General features: G+C 41.4%; 1 protein-coding gene and 1 long non-coding RNA gene across 2 annotated transcripts in view; both read right to left on the reverse strand.

Annotated features, from left to right (window-relative positions):
* SPNS3 (sphingolipid transporter 3 (putative)) overlaps positions 1 to 3736 on the reverse strand; it is a 49334-nt gene extending 45598 nt beyond the window's left edge. The window contains exon 1 of the mRNA XM_038375725.2: positions 3445 to 3736. Within this exon, the coding sequence (XP_038231653.1) occupies positions 3445 to 3670 (226 nt within the window). The 5' untranslated portion in view covers positions 3671 to 3736. The remainder of the gene's footprint in view (positions 1 to 3444) is intronic.
* A 14781-nt stretch (positions 3737 to 18517) lies between these two features.
* LOC122456979 lies at positions 18518 to 23098 on the reverse strand. Its single transcript, XR_006276205.1, has 4 exons — positions 22891 to 23098; positions 21749 to 21893; positions 20091 to 20168; positions 18518 to 19673 (listed from the first exon to the last, which is right to left on the reverse strand). It is a non-coding gene; the product is annotated as an uncharacterized LOC122456979 (long non-coding RNA).
* Positions 23099 to 23357: the final 259 nt, after the last annotated feature.

Consider the following 23357-nt stretch of genomic DNA (forward strand, 5'->3'; position numbering starts at 1 on the left):
TCTGCTAAGGATCAGTTTTAACATTTCCAGTGTGCAGAGTTGCTCTGATTTCTGTCTCTCTCCAAAGAGTATCAATGGTTATAATAGTCCTTATTACAAGTTGAAGGCTAAAAGAAATAAACATTAGTGATTGGTATAATAGTTCTCTAAAAATGGTTTTCACCATTTGGAAAGACTGTTATCCTGACAAGAGCTTGATGTTTTGTACCCACTTTGTTGGGGCAAACTGAGACACATGTAGGAGACGAATTTTGAGACAAAGGATTTTTGTGATCCCTATAACACTGACAAACACTACAAGCTTGCAGTGATAAAGAATTATTTGATATTTCTGCATCTGGTTTATATAACAGTGTGAAGAGCTGGTTGATGTTCTTCCTCACTTCCTCTTAATTAATTAAGACAGTGGCAAAATTTGAACTTCCAGCTTATTAAAAATTATTGAAAGAAATGTTAGTTTCTTTCAGAACTGTTTGACTTTATATCAGGGAAAAACCACTGGGATTCGACATAATATGGATGTATTAATGCAGTTGTGATAAAACATGACATTTACACAATATCATGACCATCATTATTTTTAGGCTGCATTTGTAGCTAGCACACACTTATCTTTTAATCACCCACCAGCCCTTTCCGAGACAAAATTTAAAATAGATAGCAGAGGCTTAAACAACAAAGAAACAAGGATGTATTTGTATTCCTTTAGTCTGACTATAATAAAGGATATTTTATCAATTTCTTACTTCTTGTATTACTTGGTTTAGTTTATTTTTCTGGTTTTGAAAAAGGAATTTAAAGAATTTTAATGAGGCGACATGGTGCCACTCTCTAATCTCCAATAGTGTGATAGACAAGCAACTGTTGAATGTGGCCTTCTCTGATGACTGATTAAAGTGACTTTGAAATGAGACTAGCAGCAACACTGAGATTCCATATTTGATTCTTAATTTCTTCTGATTATATTCTTCACGTACAAGCAACAGATTATTTTTTGTAGTCTACTACTCTTGCAATCTCCCTCAGCGACTGGAGAGTCTATTTTCCTTCACCAGTCAGTTTCTGCAATCATGTGTACATGTCATGTGTACAATCCCTGTGCCTTCATTACAGAAAACACAGGTGTAATTGAAGGCAGAACTTTGCCTCCAAACCCTTTGCTTTTAGAGATTGTGTAGACCTTCTGACTTTCATTTTCATATTCCAGGATAAATTTGCAGGGCTTAGAATGAGAAAAAAACAAAACAAACATTGATGTACAACACATGAAACTCCAGTGACATTTTTAGTCACTTTTCAGAGCAGAACCACACTTAAAACCTGAAGTTATTTCCATGATTGAAACAGACTTTTAATGGTCAAGATTTTATCACACTAGAAATCAATCAAACTAAACCCTTTTATCCATGCCTCTAGAGTAGAACTGGGTAGCTATTTATCAATGCACAGCACCACTGATCAATAGGAAATGCAGAAACTACGATATCAAAGTAAAACTGCAACTGGAATTGCAAGTAGAATTCTCCACACATGCAAATTGAGCATTCCAACCCAGGCTAAAAATTTTTCAGTTTGAATGCTACCTAAAATTATCCACCTAAATAATTCTCTAGCTTTCACATACCAAGCCACACAAGTCAATAGGAGCCAAAGATGATCGGCACCTCTGAAATTCAGGCCAGTTATTTAGGTGTATAACTTTTAGTGGGAACCAAGTTGGAAAGTATTGACCTTAACCCCCAGCAATGGGATTACAAACAAGAGGGGCAAAGTTCAAATGACCGTAATTATCAACACTTGAAGAAACATTTGACAGATTCTATTCTATCCTTTCCCCTCATATAATTAGATGCACACAGACAAAAGGTCTCTTATGGCTGGGGGTCAGAGCAAAGCAGATTGTATCTTTAAGAGAAGTGTTAGCAACAGAAAACCACAACTTCTTTAGAGCCTTCAATACCCTTGCAAGTTGATGCACACACCTCCCCTACTTCCCTGTTCAAACTTATTAAAAGCCAGACACTTTGAGTATGCCTACATAGACTTGGGCTAGCAGGACTCACAATAGTACTCTAAAAATAGCTCTGTCAACAGCATGGGAAGTTGTGGCTCAGGCTGAAGCTCAGGCTCTGAAGCCCACCCGCCCTTCCCTAGGCTTCAGAGCCTGAGCTCCAGCCTGAGCGCAACTTCCCATGCTGTTGACAGAGCTATTTTTAGAGCATCAGTGCAAACCCTGGTAGCCAAAGTGTGCCAAACCACACTGGGAGGCTCGCTGTCATGGGCTGTGTAGACGTACCTTTTACTTAAGGGTTCTGACATCCAAAGAGATAGAAGAGTTAAAAAGGAAGGTAGCTGATGCAAGAATTCTGCACTACAGCTTGACTTCAAGCTGATGTACAGGATATTGCTATACTGCATAAGTAGTCATTTTAACTGGCAAACAAAAGGAGATATACAGCTCTGAGAATTGAAACATATTTCAGTTAACACCATCCTCCTAAGTCAGCATGAGCTTATTCAGAGAACTATACGCGATTCTGAAGGGCAATGAAATGGAGAATGGGTCTCCTCTAGCCTCAACTCCTCCAGAAGTTATGTGAAACTCCTAACTGCAGGGATCACATAGTTTCCACTGGGCCAGAAGATAAAACCAGCCTTTCCCGGACAAAATTTTGGCCAAAAGAGTAGGTTTTTTGCTCCTTTAATCCTCTCCATAAAACAAGAGAGTCAGGGATGATCTCAAAAAGAAAAGGAGTACTTGTGGCACCTTAGAGACTAACAAATTTATTAGAGCATAAGCTTTCGTGAGCTTATGCTCTAATAAATTTGTTAGTCTCTAAGGTGCCACAAGTACTCCTTTTCTTTTTGCGAATACAGACTAACACGGCTGCTACTCTGAAAAGGGATGATCTCATCATTAGTCCTTTTTCAAGCAAGGCTCACTAGTTCCAATGGGAGCACTGTCTAAAGCAAGCAAAGAGGGCAGTAATCCCCCACTCACTTCCAGGCAGATGGGAGAAAAGCCTACTGGAGGTAGATGTTGTGAGCTGCCTGTCTACAGCCCCAGGAAAGCATCTTTGTCAAAGCTCTGGAAAGTCATTACTTATAACCAGATCAGTTGCACTTTATACCCGAGTTCCATTTATAAATGGTTTAAGGGTTAATAAATGATTAATGCATGTTATAGACATGAATAGTTGGAGGTTGCTTAAAAGTTTATGGACCTTTAACAATTATTAAAATCTATAAATGGCACTTTGACAGAAAGTGTGACCAACGGACCAAAGCAAACAAGTGTTAAACAGTCTGTGTTTCTGAATAAATTACTTTTTTTTACACAGATAATCAGCTTTAAGACAGAGGTTTCCCCGTTAACTGTGGGGTGAACAGAATTGCTGAGAACTATAGTTTGTTCTTTCTAAGAAAGAGAAAGAAGAGTCTTACCTGGTACAATAAACCAATCCATGTAGTTAAGTAAGTTAATATAGCACAGCACACCAACTGCTAGGTAAGATCTCTTTGCTGAAACATTCCTTGGTGTCTGTAAGAACTGAGAAGTACTTGTAGTTGGTGCAGTAGCCCCATAACTCTGTGAGCCAGGGGGCTCCTGGGACTGAAGGCCTGTGAACTCATTCATTCCACTGGACCCCTCTAGCACAGAGTTCTGCATGATCCACCGTGCATAAAGGCAAGTTTCAAAGTCTTTCCTAAGCGCATTAAGTGAAGTCTCAATTTTGCAATCAAGTTATGAGGAACTTCACCCAGTGTAGTCATTTCCTGAAATGACGATCCTCCCACAAATCTAGCCACTTGCACTGAAAATTAAGGTGCCCATGTTAGAGCTTCTGCAGGAAAAGGAGATCCAGCCCTGGGGGCTTTACTGAGAAATTTAAGTTGCAAAATATATTCTACCTTGCACTCAAGGTAAGATTGGACAAGGTAAATACAAGATAATCCATTGTGCATGAAGAAAAAATACTACAGAATTCTGTGAAGGCCTCAAAGAGTGAATGGAGAAGATCTTAATAATAACCTTTCCCAGGTGCCAGGACTCAAGGAGACTCTTTAAACCAAAGATGGCCTCTTTGGCAGAGGGGGAAAAGGAGGAGAGACAGGATGATCCAGTGACTAGGGTACTAGCCTAGGCCTTGGGAAACCTGGCTACAAGTCTTTGCTCTACTACGGACTTCCCGTGTGAGCTTAGTCTCTGCCTCAGTTCCCATCTGTAACAAGGGGATAATAGCACTGCCTTGCTCACAGGGGTGTTGCAATACATTAAAAGATCTTGATGCTCTGATACTGATTCGGATCACATATCTCAGATATTGCTACCAGACTCCACATGACTCAGGATTAAGGGAAAGTGGATAATTATTTGATCTACCAGTGTAATCTCAGAATGTTTTACTATAGGGATTTTTGCTGACAGAAACTGAACGCTTGAGCATATTTGGGGGGGAATAAGTAAGGAACTTCCTTGTCTCTCCTTGCATATTGCCAAAAATCATGGACGAATTTCATTTCAAAATTTGAGTACTGAAAAGGGCTCTGAGAGGATTAGGCAGGAATCACCACCACGATGGGTTTCCTCCTCTAATCAGGCAGTGGACCGTGGTCTTTCCAAGCTTATTTTTAGGCTTAATTTTGAGCATCACAAATACAACACTAAAGAGAGATTTGAAAATCACAGTGCAGCAGCATCTGCGATATTGTGATTTCCTGTGAAGCTTCTGGTCACAGATACTTGAGTATTGCAGAACACAAGAGTCAGTGACCTGCTTACTAAACAAAATCCAAGTTGTGAATTGTTGTGATGTAGTTAAGCGAAGTTTTAGGATAAACAGGGGGAAAAAGCTCAAGGACACTTATTTTCCTTGTACAGGAGACATAAAGACTTTATCATACACAGGCCAACTATACTTGATGTTACAATGGTACTGTAATTACTGTTTGAGTATTCTAATGGAATGTCAATTGCTAGACCATATTCATGGTGAAGTGCTTGCGACGACTCGCTGAAGTGCTTGTTTTAGAAGTTAGCGTTTGCCTTCTGAAGTTATTTTAGCAAATCTCTAGAAACTACTGCAGAAAAACATTCTGTGAACACAGACTGGTCAAATCTAAGTTTTAGAGAAAAAATGGTAACTTGTCACACATGTCTTGTGAGTCACTCTCACACATTACCAACTTCAGGTGGTAGCATCTTTAAACTCCCTTAATAGACTGCAGCATGAGTAATGTGTGAATTAACAGTGTAGTGTCTGGCCCTATGTGCAACAGCGAGGCAGACACTTCAACTCTATTCCAGGAGCAATGGCTAATGACATCATAGGTGAGTTGTGCATAGAGACAGAGCAGTAGGGTCACATTTTTAAGCATTCAGTATCTCCCATTTGGGGCCAGATTTTTTTGACAATCAGCACCTAGCATGCTGAATTCCTTTGACAATCTGACCCCAATTGCAAGTGGACAAAAACTGCAATATTATGGTCTTGCTTTCTTGAAGATCTGGCTCTCCGTGAACCAGAGGGTTTGATTCTGCCCCTAGTGAAATATAAGCAAAATTTTAGTTTTGCAAAAACTAAAGGAAGAACATTTTAATTACATACCAAACATCTTTTCAATAGATATACTCTAAAAACTCATTTGTTCATAGTTCTTCCAAAACCTAATTCATGACATTTCTCCAGTACTGTCTGTCTGTACCAACTGCATATGACAAGTAGAATAGCTTAATTTTGCCACAAGTATTCTGTTTCACATGTCACCCAACTGGGTTCGGAGAACATTTAGTCCAGTAACTAAAGGATTAACTATATTTTAGTGCATACAAGCGGTCACATTCCTTTTGGCTACAAATACCTGGGAAAAATAAAGGGTGAGAGAACCTTGTTGCAATTAAAGTAAGCTACCATTGTTGGTAATTAGGCTGGAGATAGCAATTCTTAAACTGAGCTTGCATATCTAAGTATTCCTAAACTAGACAGATTGCTGTTTTGATTTCAGTAATTAATCTTTCAACAGAGTTAAGTTTTAAGGAAATTGAAGGGGGTGCTCTGATTTCAATCCTGAATACGTGTGAATGAACACCAATATACTTTTAGTTTGTTTGTTTTCCTAGGAAATAGTTATTACAATAATTAGTGTAGTTTAAATCAATAGGATAGTGGGCCACCAGATGTCACTGAAGTACAAAAAAGCAGCATACGATATGGAATGCCTCTTCCAAGGTTCCTGTTGTATTTCAGAGTAGCAGCCGTGTTAGTCTGTATTCGCAAAAAGAAAAGGAGTACTTGTGGCACCTTAGAGACTAACAAATTTATTAGAGCATAAGCTTTCGTGAGCTACAGCTCACTTCATCGGATGCATTTGGTGGGGAAAAAAAACAAAAAAAACTTTTTTTCCCCACCAAATGCATCCGATGAAGTGAGCTGTAGCTCACGAAAGCTTATGCTCTAATAAATTTGTTAGTCTCTAAGGTGCCACAAGTACTCCTTTTCTTGTTGTATTTCATATCACCTTCATGCTTCAGTCACACAATGGGCTGCTGTGGGCCAGCTTCACTATTAATAAGTATACACTTTTTAAAGATTGTAACACTCAGAAACAATGACTGTTAATCTGCCCTAGCATTATTCAACTAAAAGAAAAGGAGTACTTGTGGCACCTTAGAGACTAACAAATTTATTTGAGAATAAGCTTTTGTGAGCTACAGCTCACTTCTTCGGATACAGACTAACAAGGCTGCTACTCTGAAACCTGTCATTATTCAACTAAACTCAGACACTGAACATTACGGCCAGTGAAATAGTATCTTTGGGAGTGTTAGAAGTTTGGATGCAGCCATAGTTATGTTTTCAATAGCTAAGTTTCTCCTTTAAAGCAACACTTTAGTAATTTAGGTTTCACTAGGTTTTGTTTTTTTAATGCAGCTTATGTTTTGGGCCTAATATTACAAGTGTTTAAGTTAGTTTAAGGATTTTCAAAAGTGTTATTAAAAATATTGTCCTCGGGTGTTGGAAAGTCAAAGAGCACCATTGTTCTAGTACTTAACCAGAAAGTGAGGCTGATTGTAAACAGGAAGTGAAACAGACCAGTTGAGTTTCACTGTTTAAGCTAAGCAAAGCAAAGAACATATGCAGTTAACCAAAATTTAAAAATGAAAATTCCTTCACAGTTTTAGCTATCCATTGTTTTTCTTTTAAGCATCCCTTCAAAACAAGGGCAAGATGGATCTATTGCTCTATTAAGCGTATAGAGACACTGCCCCACCCTACCCAATTTGTTACCCAATCGCGTCGTCTGTGCTTCAGGAGCAGGCACTGAATGGAAGGCTACTCAGGACCCACCTCCACTTCTGATAGTCTAAATCCCCTCTTCCTTGGGACCCCCTCCCACACTCACACAACTTCAGGTTCTGTTGGCTCCAGGGTATGTCCTGCATTGTCACAGGATTCTGAACATCAGCTACTGCACTTGTTGCCAAGTACCTCATGTAAGAGATATATAGAAGAGATATGCCTTGGAGGACCAATAACTACTAACTCCTTCTGGCCCTCAAGAAATTAGAAATGCTGTCCATCTCTACTTATCCCAAAATAGGAGCCTGAGCCATCTAGAAGTAAATAAAAAATGGTTCACACCATGTGAGACACAATCTAGGGACCCACAAATCAGCCAAGGTCATAAACTCCTCTCCCCAAGAATAGAAACTACAATGGCTAAATGAGAGTACTGTTAATCACCTAGGCAAGAAATCACTCAATCTGCATATTGATAAAACCTCTTTCTCCCTCACAACCTAGCTAGAAAAAACTCCAAATTACCAAGCAAGCTCTCCCATGGAAAGTAGCCCAGAGCACATTGGGCCTATAATCTAGGGATCATCTTTGACACTGCCCTCTCATTAGGCTCACACATCCAGGCCATATCTAATTCTTATTACTTATTTCTATTACAATTCTATGGATCTGGCCTTTCCTCTCTCCACTCCACCAAAATCTCTCATCCTGGCCCTCATCTTGCATCTCAGCTCTGCTACCTTCCACTTAAATTGCTGCTATTCGGATCTCACACGCCCTCAGATCCCTCCATCCACTCCTCTTTTCCAATGTCAGCCCTAAGTTTGTGGCCCTTCAAGGTTTAGCCTCACCCTATCAGTTTTTCGGGACATGACAGCCATCATATTTGCTCTACCAAAGATGCCAGCCTATACTGCCCATTAGTATTTCTCCCACGAAGACTTTTATGTTCTCACATGCTCCCATTAGGCATGGGGAAAACTCCATTTAAAAAAAAATAAATCCCCAAATTAAATGATCACCTCATGACTGACCTCTGCTATGATGCCTACAAAATGCTGCCATCTGATAATGGCTACGCAATACAACTGCTTGTTATACAACAGATTCACTTGTACCTAGTCATGCCCTCTCCTTATTTGTCTTTCTCATTCACACATCTCACTTAACCACAAATACAGAGTGAAAGTTCTGGAACAGATTCTCTACTATGTTTGTGCATTACCTGACACAACAAGACTCCTAGGTACTAATATAATGCAAATACATAGTTCCTTACCCACTATCATACCTGCCCCCCTTGTTTTACTCTCCATTTGGGAGTTAAAACTTAAATAGCTGTGTCACGCAAAAGAGTCACCAGCCATTAAATCTTCTATGGCAGCAGAGAGTTAGAACCTGTTTATTCTAGGCTGTAGGCATTAATCCACACCTGCAGCTAGATACTTTCTTACACTATTTTGAACCTGGCAGACACAATTGAGAATCTCCAGAAGAATATATGCAATATGTGGTAATAGCTAGACCAGGTCTCCTGCTACGCAGCTGGCCAAGCCGTAGAAGCTTTATGCACTTAGGAAGTCGGTTTGTTTTACCTGGAGTGATTAAATGACTGAGTTCAGCTTGGATACTACTCACTGAAAAAGTGTCCTACCCACCCTGGCATCCACTTAACATCTGACCAGCAGTTCTGTTGGATCTTTGTGTTGCACTTTCTCAGAGTACCAAGCTACACAGCCTGAGACCTTCAAGTCCCTATCTGCACCTGACCACAACACTAGATTGCACTGCCACTCGTATTAGGAAGAAAGAGAACACTGGTGTAACAGGAGGCAGCTGATGAAGAGGTGGTAAGCCCACGAAAAAATGCTAAATTAGCCAGCTAAGATTTGTGGAAGACTCACACTATAGCAACTAGCAGTGTATTTCTGTCAGCTTCATTAAATCCAGTTAAAAGGCTGCTCTCAGACATGACATGCCTGGAGACCTAGAGAGGAGAGTTTATAGAAAACTGATGTAAAGACACCGGTTTTGCTTGAAATGATTTTCCACCATTTACTATCAATGCTTTTGAATATATTTTTGTCTACATTTACCTTCTTAGGGCCAAATACTCTGCAATATTAGCTTAAAGCTTGCTGTTTCTGTGATCAGTCTTGAAGGTAAGCCAGTTTGCCAGGACAGTCTCAGAAAGGTAACCCAAAAGAGCCAGTTTGTTTCAAATCACAAACAAACTTGAGAGTTTTTGCTGTATTCACCGAGCTCCAAATCACCTCCACTGCACAGATCCCAAGACAGAGGTTAACTGACTCACTCAGGATCAAGCAGCAAAATCTGTAGCAGAACTGGCACTGAAGGGCTAGGAATGGATCCATCTCTTCGGTTTGCAAGAAGAAAGAAGACATATGCTCCTTATAACCTCCTTCCCACAGCTACAACAAGAAAAGTTAGAGTTGTGCATGTGAATCCAAGGGCAGACGAGAATCAAGCTTGCAGTACTGAGGTGTTTAATTTTACAACACATTTGATAACAATGGGATAGAAGCTTAGTTGTGTAAAGAGATTACCTGATTTTTAAATCTGAATCTTAGTATTCTGCTGCAATTACCTGCAATGTGAGTGGCAGTGTGACCAAACTCAAGAGTTCACTGCATGGCAAGAACTGAAGATGAGGCGAGATGCAACTCGGGGGAAAAGGCAGCCTAGTACATGAGGTGAGTGGGGGGAATTAACATGAAAGGTTCAATAGGAAGGTGATATATGGAAAGCAGTAACAACCACAAGTGAGCCAAAGAGGCAGTGTTTGAATCTGATCCGATTTACATGAAGATTTGGGTTCCACAGCCAAGATTTTTGAGATGTCACCTTGATCTGTATTTGAACCACATTTAGAAAATAGAGTCCTTCCAATTTTGGATCCAACTCAGCACCAAGAACACTGGAGCTGTTTTGGATCCAAACATTAGAATCTGATGCATATCTGAAGAGACGGAAATTTGATTTGCTATTTGAACCAACATCTAGCAATGACAGATGTGGCAATTAAGAGGGACAGAAAGTTACAGAAGTCTGCAATGTGAAATGGTATGAAAGTGACAGTGATTTGGGACTTCAGAAGCACTATCGTGCAGAATGCCAATAGCCTCTCTAATTCTAGCAAGAGGCCATATTGTAATACACCAAGGTGACCGGAGTACATCTCCAAGGTGACTGGAGTACAATTTGTGTACATCTTTCTGGCATTCAGGTGTCCTTCTGACTTACGTACATCTTTCAGGATTTTAGTCACATTGGAATAGGTATTGTGAGGGATGTGGTTTGTGCCATCATGAAGGTGTGGCTACAAAAGTTTGAGAACCTCTGGACTCATAGCTTGCCAAATTTATCCTACACTGATATCTAACATTGGACTACTCACTGGTGATGAAATAATGGTTTCATCTAATAATTCTAATGGTAATTGCAGTAGTTGTTTACATGGAAAAGTAGTACTAGGAAAATATTTAACTTTTAAAAATGGAATTTAGCAGCTGAAAATTGAGAACCAGCACAACATGATCAGACTACCAGCAAGTACCCTGCAGACCAGGAGTGACGTTTTGGGAACCACTGTTTCAGTTCATTCAAGTCCTAGTTGATTTGGCTCTGCTTTCCTATTGTAGCATGAAATGAAGATGTGTGAGGGTCTGCATTGTGCAAGCTAGCAGACTTATTTCAAGTTAGTCTTATAAGCAAAGTAAACTTCACAAGTAACATCTTTTTATAAGTTTCAGAGTAGCAGCCGTGTTAGTCTGTATCCGCAAAAAGAAAAGGAGTACTTGTGGCATCTTAGAGACTAACAAATTTATTTGAGCATAAGCTTTCGTGAGCTACAGCTCACTTCAACTTTTTATAAAAATGTTCTGATAAGACAAGAAGTCAGAGTGGTCTTTAGTACTGACATATATGGGGAAAATATCCTCATCAAACCAACCTTCACATTTTGTGAGCACGATTACGAATTTTTAGCCATCCCATCCTTGTTTATTTTCACCATGCTCTATTGTGGGACAATTTCTCCTCCATTAGATTCATCAATCCCACTGACTTCACTGGCATTACACAAATGCCAGATGGAACGAGATTTGGTTCTGTATTTCCAGTAGATAATTTTTTTGTAAACTTTCTAGTGTGCATGAGTTATTTGTACATATCAAGGAGATGGGCCTAAACTATAGGTAGAGACAAGCTTCGACAGAGTTAAGGGGATGTTTAGACCAGAGGATTTATTTCAGACCCATCTACTATTGCCAAGGGAAAGAGAACTAAAATGTGACTTTGCCAAAACTTTATACTGCAGCCTTATCTGAATAAGCCACAAACGATACTTCTTAACTACACCCTACAACTCTGACTTCAGTGGAGTTACATGTGTTTAGCACTAAAGTTTCTCTGAATTCCCTCCCACCCACATTTAACACAGGCAAGCTCCCAACACAGTCCCACTAGCCTTTTTCCCCAGCAAGAAAAATCTTGACTGATTTGCAGTGAGAGCATTTTGCCATAACTTCAGCTGAAGGAGGAAGTTCCATCTAGCTGGAATTCTGCTTTCTGTTCTAACTGGGATTCATTCAAGCATACAATAAGAACAAATTATAATTTATGTAAGATAGTAAAAGTTGGCCAATATCTACTATGCCTAAGGATATTATTTTGATAACCAATGTAGCTGGTCTTCATGGGTCTCCCCATTTTGCAAGACAGCACTGGTAACATTTTTCAACCTAGGACAACCATTTATCTGGTATTCACATAGCTCGCTGAAATAAAAACAAATCCATTTCTGAAAACTGTAAGGATGCCCTCTCATCACAAATCAAAGTTTCAAAATATAGTTGTGAAACTCACGTGGAAAGCCACAGCATTGAATGTCTTAACAATACTGCTTAATCTTTGTTTGGACCATTTTTGTACCAGGTGAGAGACTAAACCTTGGAAGGACCATTTAGAGATCACTGCAGTCTTGGTCACTTATCCATTGGGTTCTCTCTTAATTAAGATGCAACAACAGATAAGGAGTTACTTAACATGACTAATGTTAAATTACCAAATTATCATAATCATAAAAATACAGGCTGCCCTCTAGAACAGCGATTCTCAACCAGGGATTCTCAACTCCTCATCCCTGGCCCAGCCCCCCCCGCCAGAGCCTGCACCCCCAGCCGGAGCCCTCACCTTCCTGACCCCAACCCTCTGCCCACTCCTGCACTGTGAACCCAACATCCCTGGCTCCACACTGCAGCCCTCACCCCTGCACCTCAACCCTCTGCCCTACACTCAGCCTCTTCCCACACTCCAAACCCCTTAGCCCCACCCCATTAATTTTGTGTAGTAATAATCAACAATGGATAAGTTCTTAATAAAGTTACCCAGAGAAAAAGAACAAAAGGGTAATTCATCAAGTGACGGCCTCATTTTCAACACCCAGCTTGCAAACTGAAGTTAGACAAAAGAAAGATCTGGGAAATCTAAAAGATCAGAAAAGAAGTTTTCATCAGTCTTGGCTGTCAAGATTTACATGGTTGGAGTGTAATAGCGAATTAGACAGAGCATTTTGCTTTTGAGGGTTATTGATTCAAGAGCGCTTGGTTGTTTCTGTATTCAGAAGAGTACAAATAAAGTTGATATTCTTAGTTAAATACATTTTTCATACAATAGTGATATTGTGCAATATAGGGAAATTGTTAAGCATTTACGGTTTCCAGTCCATTTTTACATTATTTTAAAAAATATATATCAGCTTATAAGGCAGGTGTGGTAAGGGGGCAGGATTTGGACCCGTTCTAGGATCCAAAAATGATGCAAACCTGCCGCCACTGCTCTCCCCGCCCCCTGGCCAGGTCGGAGGCAGGAAGCTAGAACTGATGTAGTGGCACAAACAGCTCCCCATGGCAGAATTTCCTACTAGGTTGTACTGAGCAATGCCCACCCAAACTGAGCAGGCTCAGTGGGTAACTGCTATTGGTGGGAAAATGTGCCAGCTGCTGTTTTTGCTGTTACACTGGGCAGGGCGGGGCAGCTGCTGCTCTGGCTGGTGCCATGGAGCAGGCAGCCGCAGCATTCCCTCCTCTCCTGCTGGTGCCCCGGGTTGAAGCTGCTCTTCAGCTCTGGAGTCCCAGCCCCCTTTGCTCCTGCAGAGGCAGCCGGTAAGAGCTGCCAGGGTGGGGAGACCCGGCTCCGTGGCTGGCAGACTCCTCTGGGAACAGGGACCACAGGGGAGCTCTCCCAGCACACAGCCCCTAGTATTCCTCTCTTACACCCTCCCTGCACCCTGAGCTACCCCTGCCTATACCCAGCCCTTAGCTACCCCCTCCTTGCATCCACAGCCACCCCTGCGCACAGAGCCCCAGCTACCCCCCTGCCTGCACACAGCCCCTAGCTACCCCCTTCCTGTGCCCAAAGCTGTTTTCAAGCTTTTTGAGTTAAGCCCCCCACAGTTGAGTTATAATTTTTGGTTGCACCCCGTCCCCCAACCCAGACAGGCGGGTGGTCTGCTGAGATAAGTCAGGGGGTGAAGATGCCCAAGACCCTTGAAGCCCCCGCTGGGCCCTGGACTTTTTATAGCACATTGAAGGGGGCCTCAGGGAGAAAAGGTTGAGAACCCTTGCTCTAGAATGTTAGGAGGCTGCAAGGGTAGAGGATAGAGCCTTCTGTATAGAACTATGTAGGTAAGCAACTGTAAACAATATTTGTTATAACATAATTGTGGCAAGAGTTTAAACCAACATTAATTATACCTGAAGTAAATGCAAGTATAAGGCAAGACCAATATCATGTAGTGTTCCCAAAATGTTTTAATCCCTAAAAAGATTTTAATTTTCCAGGTGCAGACCATTAAGTGGCAGAACTCCAAGCAAGAAAAACAGTGAAATGTTTGACAACATCCCTGAAGAGCTAGCCAACATGGAAGTGGTGTCATATACATGGCATCTATAGTTTAACCAAGGAAAGTTCTTCTGGCAGTTCTTCACCAGGCCTTCTTGTAACATTAGACGTAACCAACCACACCTGTACTAGGTATGATTCCATTGCACACATCTGCCTTTGGAGATTCTTTTACATTCATAAAGCATTTTTCATCCCAAATTCCTACACAAGCTATATACAGCATCACTGGAAGGCAGCCATATCCAGTATGGAGGGCAGCCTACAATTTACTGCTTGAGAGTGAAAAGAAAAGGGAAGTTTTGGCCAGTGATTAGTGTACTCTATTCTTACCATTATACTGACCATGATTATGCTCTTTTCTGAAGCATCAATTTTCTACACCCAAGTCATTGATTGATAAAGTTTAGAAAAGCCACAGCCAGTTAGAACGCAGCTATTTATGGTATATATTTTATTCCATAAACACAAGAGCTGTCACTTACAGAGGGGAAGAATGGTCCAAAAGTTATGGTGCAAGCCTGGGAATATGATTCAATTCCCTGCTTTGCCACAGACATTGTCTGATCTTGGGCAAGTCACTTAGTCTCTGTGCCTCTGGTCCCCATCTGTTAAATGAGAATAACCGTACTACTCTCAGAGGGGTGAGGAGAAGATAAATACATTAATCTGTGACACACTCATATAGTCCCCACTACTGTCTTCATCTAGCAGGCTCTAAGGTATAGCACCTTTTTAGAATTCCTTGCATGGTTCTTAGTGCTTTGTTTTGCCTATTGTTCTTTTTGTATGAATAGTTGTATTGATCCTTGAAGAAAATGGTCTACAGTATAAACCACAGATACATATCTAGGTCTTCAGCATTGCTATCACTTACAAGCAAACAACCATTAACATGAACAGTCCGTAGACATCATTCTAGATATAAATATGCATGTGGTATACATTCAAACTCTCTGAGTGCTTAAAGGAAGTCTTCCTTCATCTGTTCCTCCAGGGAGTTGAGAACTGTCTCTGAGAATGTGCTATTCTGACTGGAAACAAATCAACACCTTGGCTGCAACCCACATGCTCTGAAACTTAACTCACTTTTCTATCTACAATATATTTTTGCGCCCCCATTTTCCCTTAGATCAGGTCTACACAGGAAGACATCACTAGAGGGACCTAAAAGCAATCCACGGTAACTAGTCTCATTTCTGGAGTACTGTATCATTCCAGGTTATCATATTGTTTGTCTGCATTTAGTCATCTCATACAATCTCAGTATTTCTATGGCTGTAGAATTTTAAATACCATAGTGATAAATAAGCATTGTTAGGGATTTACTAATGTGATATGCTACTACACTGTCTACTAGATTCTTGTTTGTATCTTTCAATAGTAAAAACCTATTTACATAGTGTAAGCAGGGTCTGAATGAAGACTTCCCGGACAACTAGCTGGGAGAGGGAGAGACTTGGATGTGTTTATGTAAATACAGTTTGCTCCTGCTCTGCTTAGATATTCAGCACATAGAGCAGTGTCAAAGTAATCAATTTTGGTGGGTGTTGGTTAAAAATCACTTTAGTACTGAATGCAGGGGTAGTGAAATGCTGTTACCAAAATGTTGTAATTATTGGGGAAGTACAGGGAAGCAGGACTGCGCTTAACCTGTCCTAAATGAGGGGATCACCTTCGGCCAGGGGCTCCAATGCCAGAGCCCTGTGAAAGTAAGAGGGATGGTGTCAGGGCTGATTCCCCACTCTGGCACTTTGAGTGCAGAAAGTGGGGACCTGCAAAAATTCTAAAAATTAATACTGACCATTCCAAGCTTCTAAACCCCCAAGGTTACAGCTTCTCTCTGACCTTGGATGGGTAGATACTGCCACCACTCAAGTGCAAAAACCCCTTTTTAGAATCCAGGAAGGCATATTTGCAAATTCTTTCCTGTGGGGTACCCTCAAGCCCTTTCACCCACCCCCTACCAGGAATAGCTGAGAATGAAAACAGAGGAAATCAGCTCTTGCCACCAGCTAGTTAAACATCATATGTACAAACTTCTTAGGACACAAAAATCCAATCCTGTTCTTTTTTTTAAAAAAGAAAAAAAAAAGGTAAATTTTATTAAAAACAAAAAAAGAAATACATTTGGAATTTAGGCTTTTTGCTAGATTAAAAAAACCCAAATAATTACAAGGATTAAGCATCAAGATTGGTTGAGGTCCAGTTTAAAGGTTACAAAACAAAAGCACCTGGGGTTAGCACAGAGACATCCACAAGCCATAAAGAAATAAAAAAGAGATAAACCTAACCGTGTCTTCCTAGACATTTCTTGATCTACTCACATATCTGGGGTTTCAAATGAGTAGTTTCTAGGTACGATTTGATGACTTTCATACCTGTCACCAGCCTTTTACAGCATAGTTCCAGCCCTGTCACCTCTCTCCAGAGAACAACAACAGACAAGCAAAGGGGAATTCCCCCCCCCCATTTTTAGAAAGTTCTAGCCTTCCCATTGGCTCTTTTGGTCAGGTGCCTACTCCCTTCCCTTTACCTATTAACTTTTTAAACTCTTTTTAGGAAAAGCAAGTAGAGAACAGCTACGAACAGGGATTTTTATAGCTAACTGGCTGGCTGGGTGTCCATAAAAGGGAGCTACCCCCACCCTTCTTCATTTATCACAGATGGGGACAGCAATCCCCACCCAGGAGGCTGCAAACCCTCATCCAGGGTCCTCCCTAGACAGGTTTAACCTGTTACTCCATATTGTTCAAAGAACAGAGCTAAAGAGGTTTCAGTAGGAACCTCTTTGTTATGTTAAATGCCCTATCAAAGCTGAAATCAGTTATGGTAGGACCGTGTTTTGGCTCTGTCTGCTAAGAGATAAAAATCACTGAGAGCTGAAATCTCTTGAGATAGGACAGTGTTTCTGCCCAGCTTGTAGAAAATTACTAAGAGATTGATGTGCAGAGGTCACAGCAGAGAGGCAGATGGCAGCAGAAGGTGACTGACAGTCAGCTGGTGAACGGGAGTGGCTGGTGCACTGGAGAGGCAGGATGAGGGTGGCTGGTGGAAAGGTGTGGTGAGCAGGCAGCCAGCAGGGCGGAGGTGGAGAGCTGTGATGAGCAGCCAGCAGAGTGGCTGGCAGACAAGGGCAGCAAGTGAGTACTCGAGCAGTGGAGCAAATAAGATCTCTCTTTACCCCACCCAGGGGGGGAGGTGAACTCTACAGATGCCCCTCTGAACTCTGGGTCTGCACTGACCAAGGACAGCAGCTGTGAGTGGGGTGCAGAGAAGTGTCGGGCACATGAAAGGGGCTTTTGGGTTGCTGGACTTAAGAATCTGAGGGGAAAAAACACTGCCCAACCTACCTGAGGGTGGGTCTTTTACTCATGGTTTATGTTTATGAACTCTGTTTGCTCTGTTGTTTTCCCAAATTAACACCCAGTTACTTCCCTCCTTTTTATTAAAAGTTTCTTTTCTACACTCAGACTCTGTGCTTACGAATGGGGAAGTATCGCCTCTCAGAGGCGTCCAGGGGTGGTGTATATATTTCCCAGATTATTGGGTAGGGGCTTGAACCAGTTCTGTGTTGTATCAATGGAAAGGAAGCCCTAGCTATAGAACCTGACGCTGGTTGCTGCTGACTCCACCTGGCAGAAGAGTTACAATAGCATAAGAAATCAGAGTGAGATATTGAGTAACTCATGATTATGGCTGCAGGACTGTCACAGAGGTGGGGGATGGGAAAGTCATGAATAGTATGGATTTTCCTATTTATCCATGGGGTGGGTGGGTGTGTGTGAGAGAGAGAGAGAGAGAATGTGAGAGAGACTGACTCACCCTGCAGCAATGGCTCCTATCCTGTGGACTGGGCATTGTGACCAGGAACGCAGGATTGCAGCACCACTCAGGTTTGGCCTGGCTATCCATCCATCAGGAGCTGGCCCTGCCTGTGCCCAAGGTGAGTATGGGGCAGCTCACTCTCAACCAGGGCCTATCCCGGTGGAACACAGGAGCCGCTACTGCTTGAGGTGAATATGGGGCATGCTTACTCTCCAGCTGTGCCCTCACCCCCACAACCCTTGGCCCCACTGAGGCCATGATTGGGGTTGTGGTGCCAGGATGGAGGATGCTGTTTCAGGTAGGCAGTACCCCCCTCATTTGCCAGTGCATTTTTTCATTAAAAAAAAAAAAATCACTGAGCAGTCACTAAACCCATGACTTTCACTAAATTTACCACAACATCTTTGTGATTTTTTTATTTAAAAAAAAAATGGTGTGACAAATCTGCCGTCCTACTCGTCATGAAACATGGGGCATGATCCCAGGCTCAGATTGCTAGAATAGGAGCATGATCAGGCCCAGGATAATCTGCTGTTATGAGTCTGTGGTGGTCACAAGATATTATGTAGCAGGTCTTTGGGGTCAGCATACTAACCAAATAAAGAAGGATGGCCCACTGAATAGGGCACTAGCTGAGGACTCCAGAGACCTGGGTTCAAGTCTCTGCTTTGTCACAGTCTCCCTATATATCATAGGCAAGTCTTTGTGCCTCAGTTCTACATCTGTAAAACATGGGTGTTGTGATGCTAAACATATGAAGGACCATGAAGTGCTCAGATACTATGGTGATGGGGGCAATATAAACACCTAAGAGACAGACAAACCACAAAGAAAGACCTGCTGAGATTATTATTTTGAGAGAGCTCTCATTTGGCCTTATTTTTAAAACATTTCTGAAAATATCTCTCTCTTGGAACAATGGCTTTTGCGGTATGTATCAACCAGAAATCAAAGTCAGAACACCTTGACAGCCCTGCCCACATGGCCTATGGTCAACTACTTGCAGGATCACTAAATACTCATAGGATTGGCTACCAAAGCAGACTCTCCTTTTTTTTTTTTTTTCCACTTCCATCTAGCATCTATATCCAAATATAAATAAGTGTGAACATAGCCTCTGAAGGCACACTGTACTTAACACAAGATTACATATGATTACAGAGATTTAGGCATTGTTTTCTTCCCTACCCAAAGACATGTTGGCTGTTCCCCACCTTGAAACTGCGCCAGACAATTGTTTTGTCACTGTCTTATTTCACATTCCTGAAACAAAGGGTCAATACCAGAATTTTATTGTCATGGTATTTCTGCTACTTTGTCTCTTGAAGAGTAGTCTGCTAGAGTTTGTCAGGACAGAGTTGTGACCTGTAGTCTCTTTCAAGCATATAGAAGAAACCCACATCCAAGTAAATTGGAAAGGCAGGTATAATAGTGTGGCTTACTTGTATTTTAAATGGAGTATTAGCAGGTACTTGTCTGCTTTGTTCTTGTGAGCAGGCAGCATACTGAGGTTTATAAGTGTTGAATGGTATATTTTCTTTTGGTGAAAAATTATGGTCTCTGCTGCTGTTCCAACTCATTTAGGAATAGACAGTTATGGTCTCCCTCTTTATTCCGTTTCTGAAGGAAGGTCAGAAAACGGGCCTTATAAATAATCTACTCAATTACGGTCTCTAATATACCCTATTGGCTTCCAATGTAGTAATCCTTAGTTTTCAGCCATGCTACCTTGTGAAGCAACCTTGTTGTTTCATAAGGTAAAGGCGTTCTAAAGCTGAAAGTGATCCATATGCTTGATCCTACAGCTTTACATAGTGATTATGGTATTGACTACAGTGGGACTACCTGTCTGAATAAAAGCTATAAGCTTTTACCAATGTAAATAACATGTTAAATGGAGTTGAGCAGGACTTTGTTTATAAAGCCGTGGACAGTCACAGAAATGAAAATTCCAATTTAGGAATACTCTGACCCCGGGTAAGTCACTTGGTCTCCATGTTTCAATTTTCCAGTCTGTAATATAGTGATTTTCCTTACCTTATAGGGCTTGTACTCCTGTGGCTTACTTCACTTGTGTTGGTGAAATGTGTTCAGGCCCATTGCATGAAGATGCTCCTGGAAAAAAAAGAAGTTAAGGAAACAAGTGTAAGCTGGTGGAGTGATTCAACTGGTTGAACAGACAAATATAACTCAAGCCACCTATGTTTCTCTTGCCCCTTCAGAGCACAATACCTGCGAAAACAAAAACAAACTAATTTTACATGACCAGAAATCAAGCCCAGAAGAACCCAACACTTGAGCATGACCTGAGCACCAAAGTGACCAGATAGCAAACCTTCCTCCACAAAAAGAAAAGGAGTACTTGTGGCACCTTAGAGACTAACAAATTTTTTTTTTTTTGCCTTCCTCCACAAGGCATTCTCCCTTTAGTTCAGCCCCCCCACTCTCCCCAGTAGCTGACCTTATAGAGTTTCCTTCCCTCAGGCATCTGTGAAAACTGAATGAAGAGTTACTAGGTCTGGTCTACACTAGAAAAATTTATACTGATTTAACTTTTAGTTAGGGATGCAATTTTTTACGTATATAGTTATACCAATGTAAGTGCAAGAGTGGAAGCAGTCAAACTAATGTAGCTTATTTTGCTTCCCAGCCTGGAATAAGCACTTTTATGCTGGTATAACTGCCTCCACAGTAGGGGGCTTTGCAGATTTTACTGTACCATATTGTTAAAGTGCAAAATCTTTTCTAGCATAGACGAGGCCTCACTGCTTGCTGATGACCTCTTAGGGCTCTGCTATATACAAAGTCATACCCAGAGCCATTGCTCCCATTGGTCTCGGTAGGAATGAATACTCCTTGGTTACAGATTGAAAGATACTAACAAATACCAGGAAAAAAAAGTTACTTGCCATGCATAGAAGCTGGCTTTTGTTTTGTGCACCAAGTTTGAGATAAACTGTTGACAATAATGTGTGTACTTTTTAAAAATATTTTTGTTTCTCCAAGGCTCTGTGCTACTGCAATAGAAGATGCAACTCATATTACAGTTTTTTAGTGTTATGTAGTCAAATATCATTCAGACAGAAGATTCTCTATCACTGCAGTTAATTTGGGCCATCTATCATTTTAAAAGCTTCACAATTTATGCCTGTAATGTACAAGGAAGACAAGCACTAGGGCTGTAAGTACAGGTATCTCTAGAGTGCATTTTTGTAGGAGACAATGGATAACAAATTAATTCAGATTAAAAGAGGACAACAGTCCTAACTACCTAGCGCACTAGTATAGTCTTCTCTTTCTATAACTTTTCCACTTATGACAGTTACAGGGAACTACTGGCTTAAATTTGGTGTCTCCCCTTCCTCTTCTGATTACATGAATATCCAGCAACATCCCCACTCTACAGAGAGTTGAAGAATGCAAAGTATTTTAACAAAAGTGCTTTAATCTACACAAAACCCCCACGAGCTAGATAATAATCCCATTATACAGTTGAGGAAACTGAAGAAGAGCTGTTAAGTGACCAGCCAATGAGCAGAAAAGGAGTCAGTACCAAAGCCAGTATTTTAATGCCTGGCTCCCGGTCCTCTCATCAAATCATGAGACCATGTCATATTCTCATTTACAGAAGTGTAGCCTCTTATTTTCTTCAAATGAGAATACTTAAATTTGAGTCCTTCTAACAACATACCAACCTCAGACAAGCCAAATCTAAACACTGACTACTACATATTTCTTCTCTGGAATTCACTTGATAGATTGCAAAGTGCTACAAAACTGAATGTCTTTTGAGTTAGACCCAGACTTTGTAAGTGAGAAAGCAAAAATCTTCCAACGCACCTGAAAAAAAAAAAAAATCACAAGGTTACACCCACTGATTAATTAATTCTCACAACACACTTTAGTACCCCCTTTTAGACATGAGAATATGATGAGATGTAATGGCAGGTCCAAGGTCATCAAAAGAGTCAAACTCAAAATTTCTTATGGCTATTCCCCTCTAATGTACCCCAATTTTACACTGGTATAACTACTAACTTCAGTGGCATTATACTAGGGTTGTCGATTAATCACAGTTAACTCGCATGATTAACTCAAAAAAATTAATCGCGATAAAAATTTAGTCACGATTAATCGCACTGTTGAACAATAGAATACCAATTGGAACTGGGGACACAGCACTTCTGAAGAATCAAGACCAGGCTGTATCAAGTTGGACATCTGTCACACGGTCAGCTTATCCTGGTCCTGACATTCCTGGTGGACCATGCCTCAGTTTCCCCATCTGTTAGTGCTTTTGGTGTAACTGCACAAACTTACCAGTTTCAAGGTAAGATCATTCTGGTTTAATGAAGTCTCAAACAGAGCTATCCCTCTTAGAGTGTGATTCACCACTACTCGGGATGAAAATAACTTAAAAGATTTAACAGTAAACTGGAGTCCAGCGGGGGCATGGCCTCAACTGGAAGAGGCCAATCAAGATTTAAAGGCCCCGGGGCCAGCTGTGGCTGGGAGCCCCCGGGGCTTTAAATTACCCCGGAGCTACCAGCTGCAGAGGTGGCTGAGAGCCCCACGGCTCAGAGGCAAATTAAAGGGTCTGGGGCTCCAGCTGCCGCAGAGCTTTGGGCCCTTTAAATCACCGCAGGAGCCCTGCTACCGCTACCCCTGGGCTCTGGCAGCCGGGCTCGGGCAGGGATTTAAAGCCCAGCTGCCCAGGACCTTTAAATCACTGTCGGGGAAGCTGATCCGGTCTGGCACAGCGTATCGGACCAGCTTACTTTCACCTCTGCCATCACCATAAAATCTCTAACAGTTCTTCAGACTATCTTCCAATTACCTTCCAGTTCTTCCCCTCAAGACTCCTTCTCACCAGGAATCTGTCCACAAAGCCTAAACCCAAGGCTTCATTTGCACATCATTTAATCCTTCTTGGAATTCTTCTCCAGACTATATTTATGCCTCTTTTTCCTCAGCTCCAAAAATCACCGCTCCTTCCAAGGCATCCTCCATAGATTAACCCAAACACAACACATATTCTATCCAAGTCTCCCCCAGAGTAAGCATCAGGTTTTTCCTTTTATATCTGGCCTTGCTCACGTGATCAGTAATATAACTAAAAGACTACATTCCCCAGAATTCCTGGCCTTAAAGAGACAAGGCTTCGCGGCCCATGCCTCAAGCACCTAGCACCCAAATATTGATGCACCCAAAATACAGCAGCTTTTGAAACATTTTGCATCAGTTTCCAGGAATACAATGGACTTTCCCCCTTTCACCAACTTTAAAAGTGTGTTTTTCCTAAGG

Source organism: Dermochelys coriacea, chromosome 17 (assembly GCF_009764565.3).
Source record: "Dermochelys coriacea isolate rDerCor1 chromosome 17, rDerCor1.pri.v4, whole genome shotgun sequence".
Classification (NCBI taxonomy): domain Eukaryota; kingdom Metazoa; phylum Chordata; order Testudines; family Dermochelyidae; genus Dermochelys; species Dermochelys coriacea.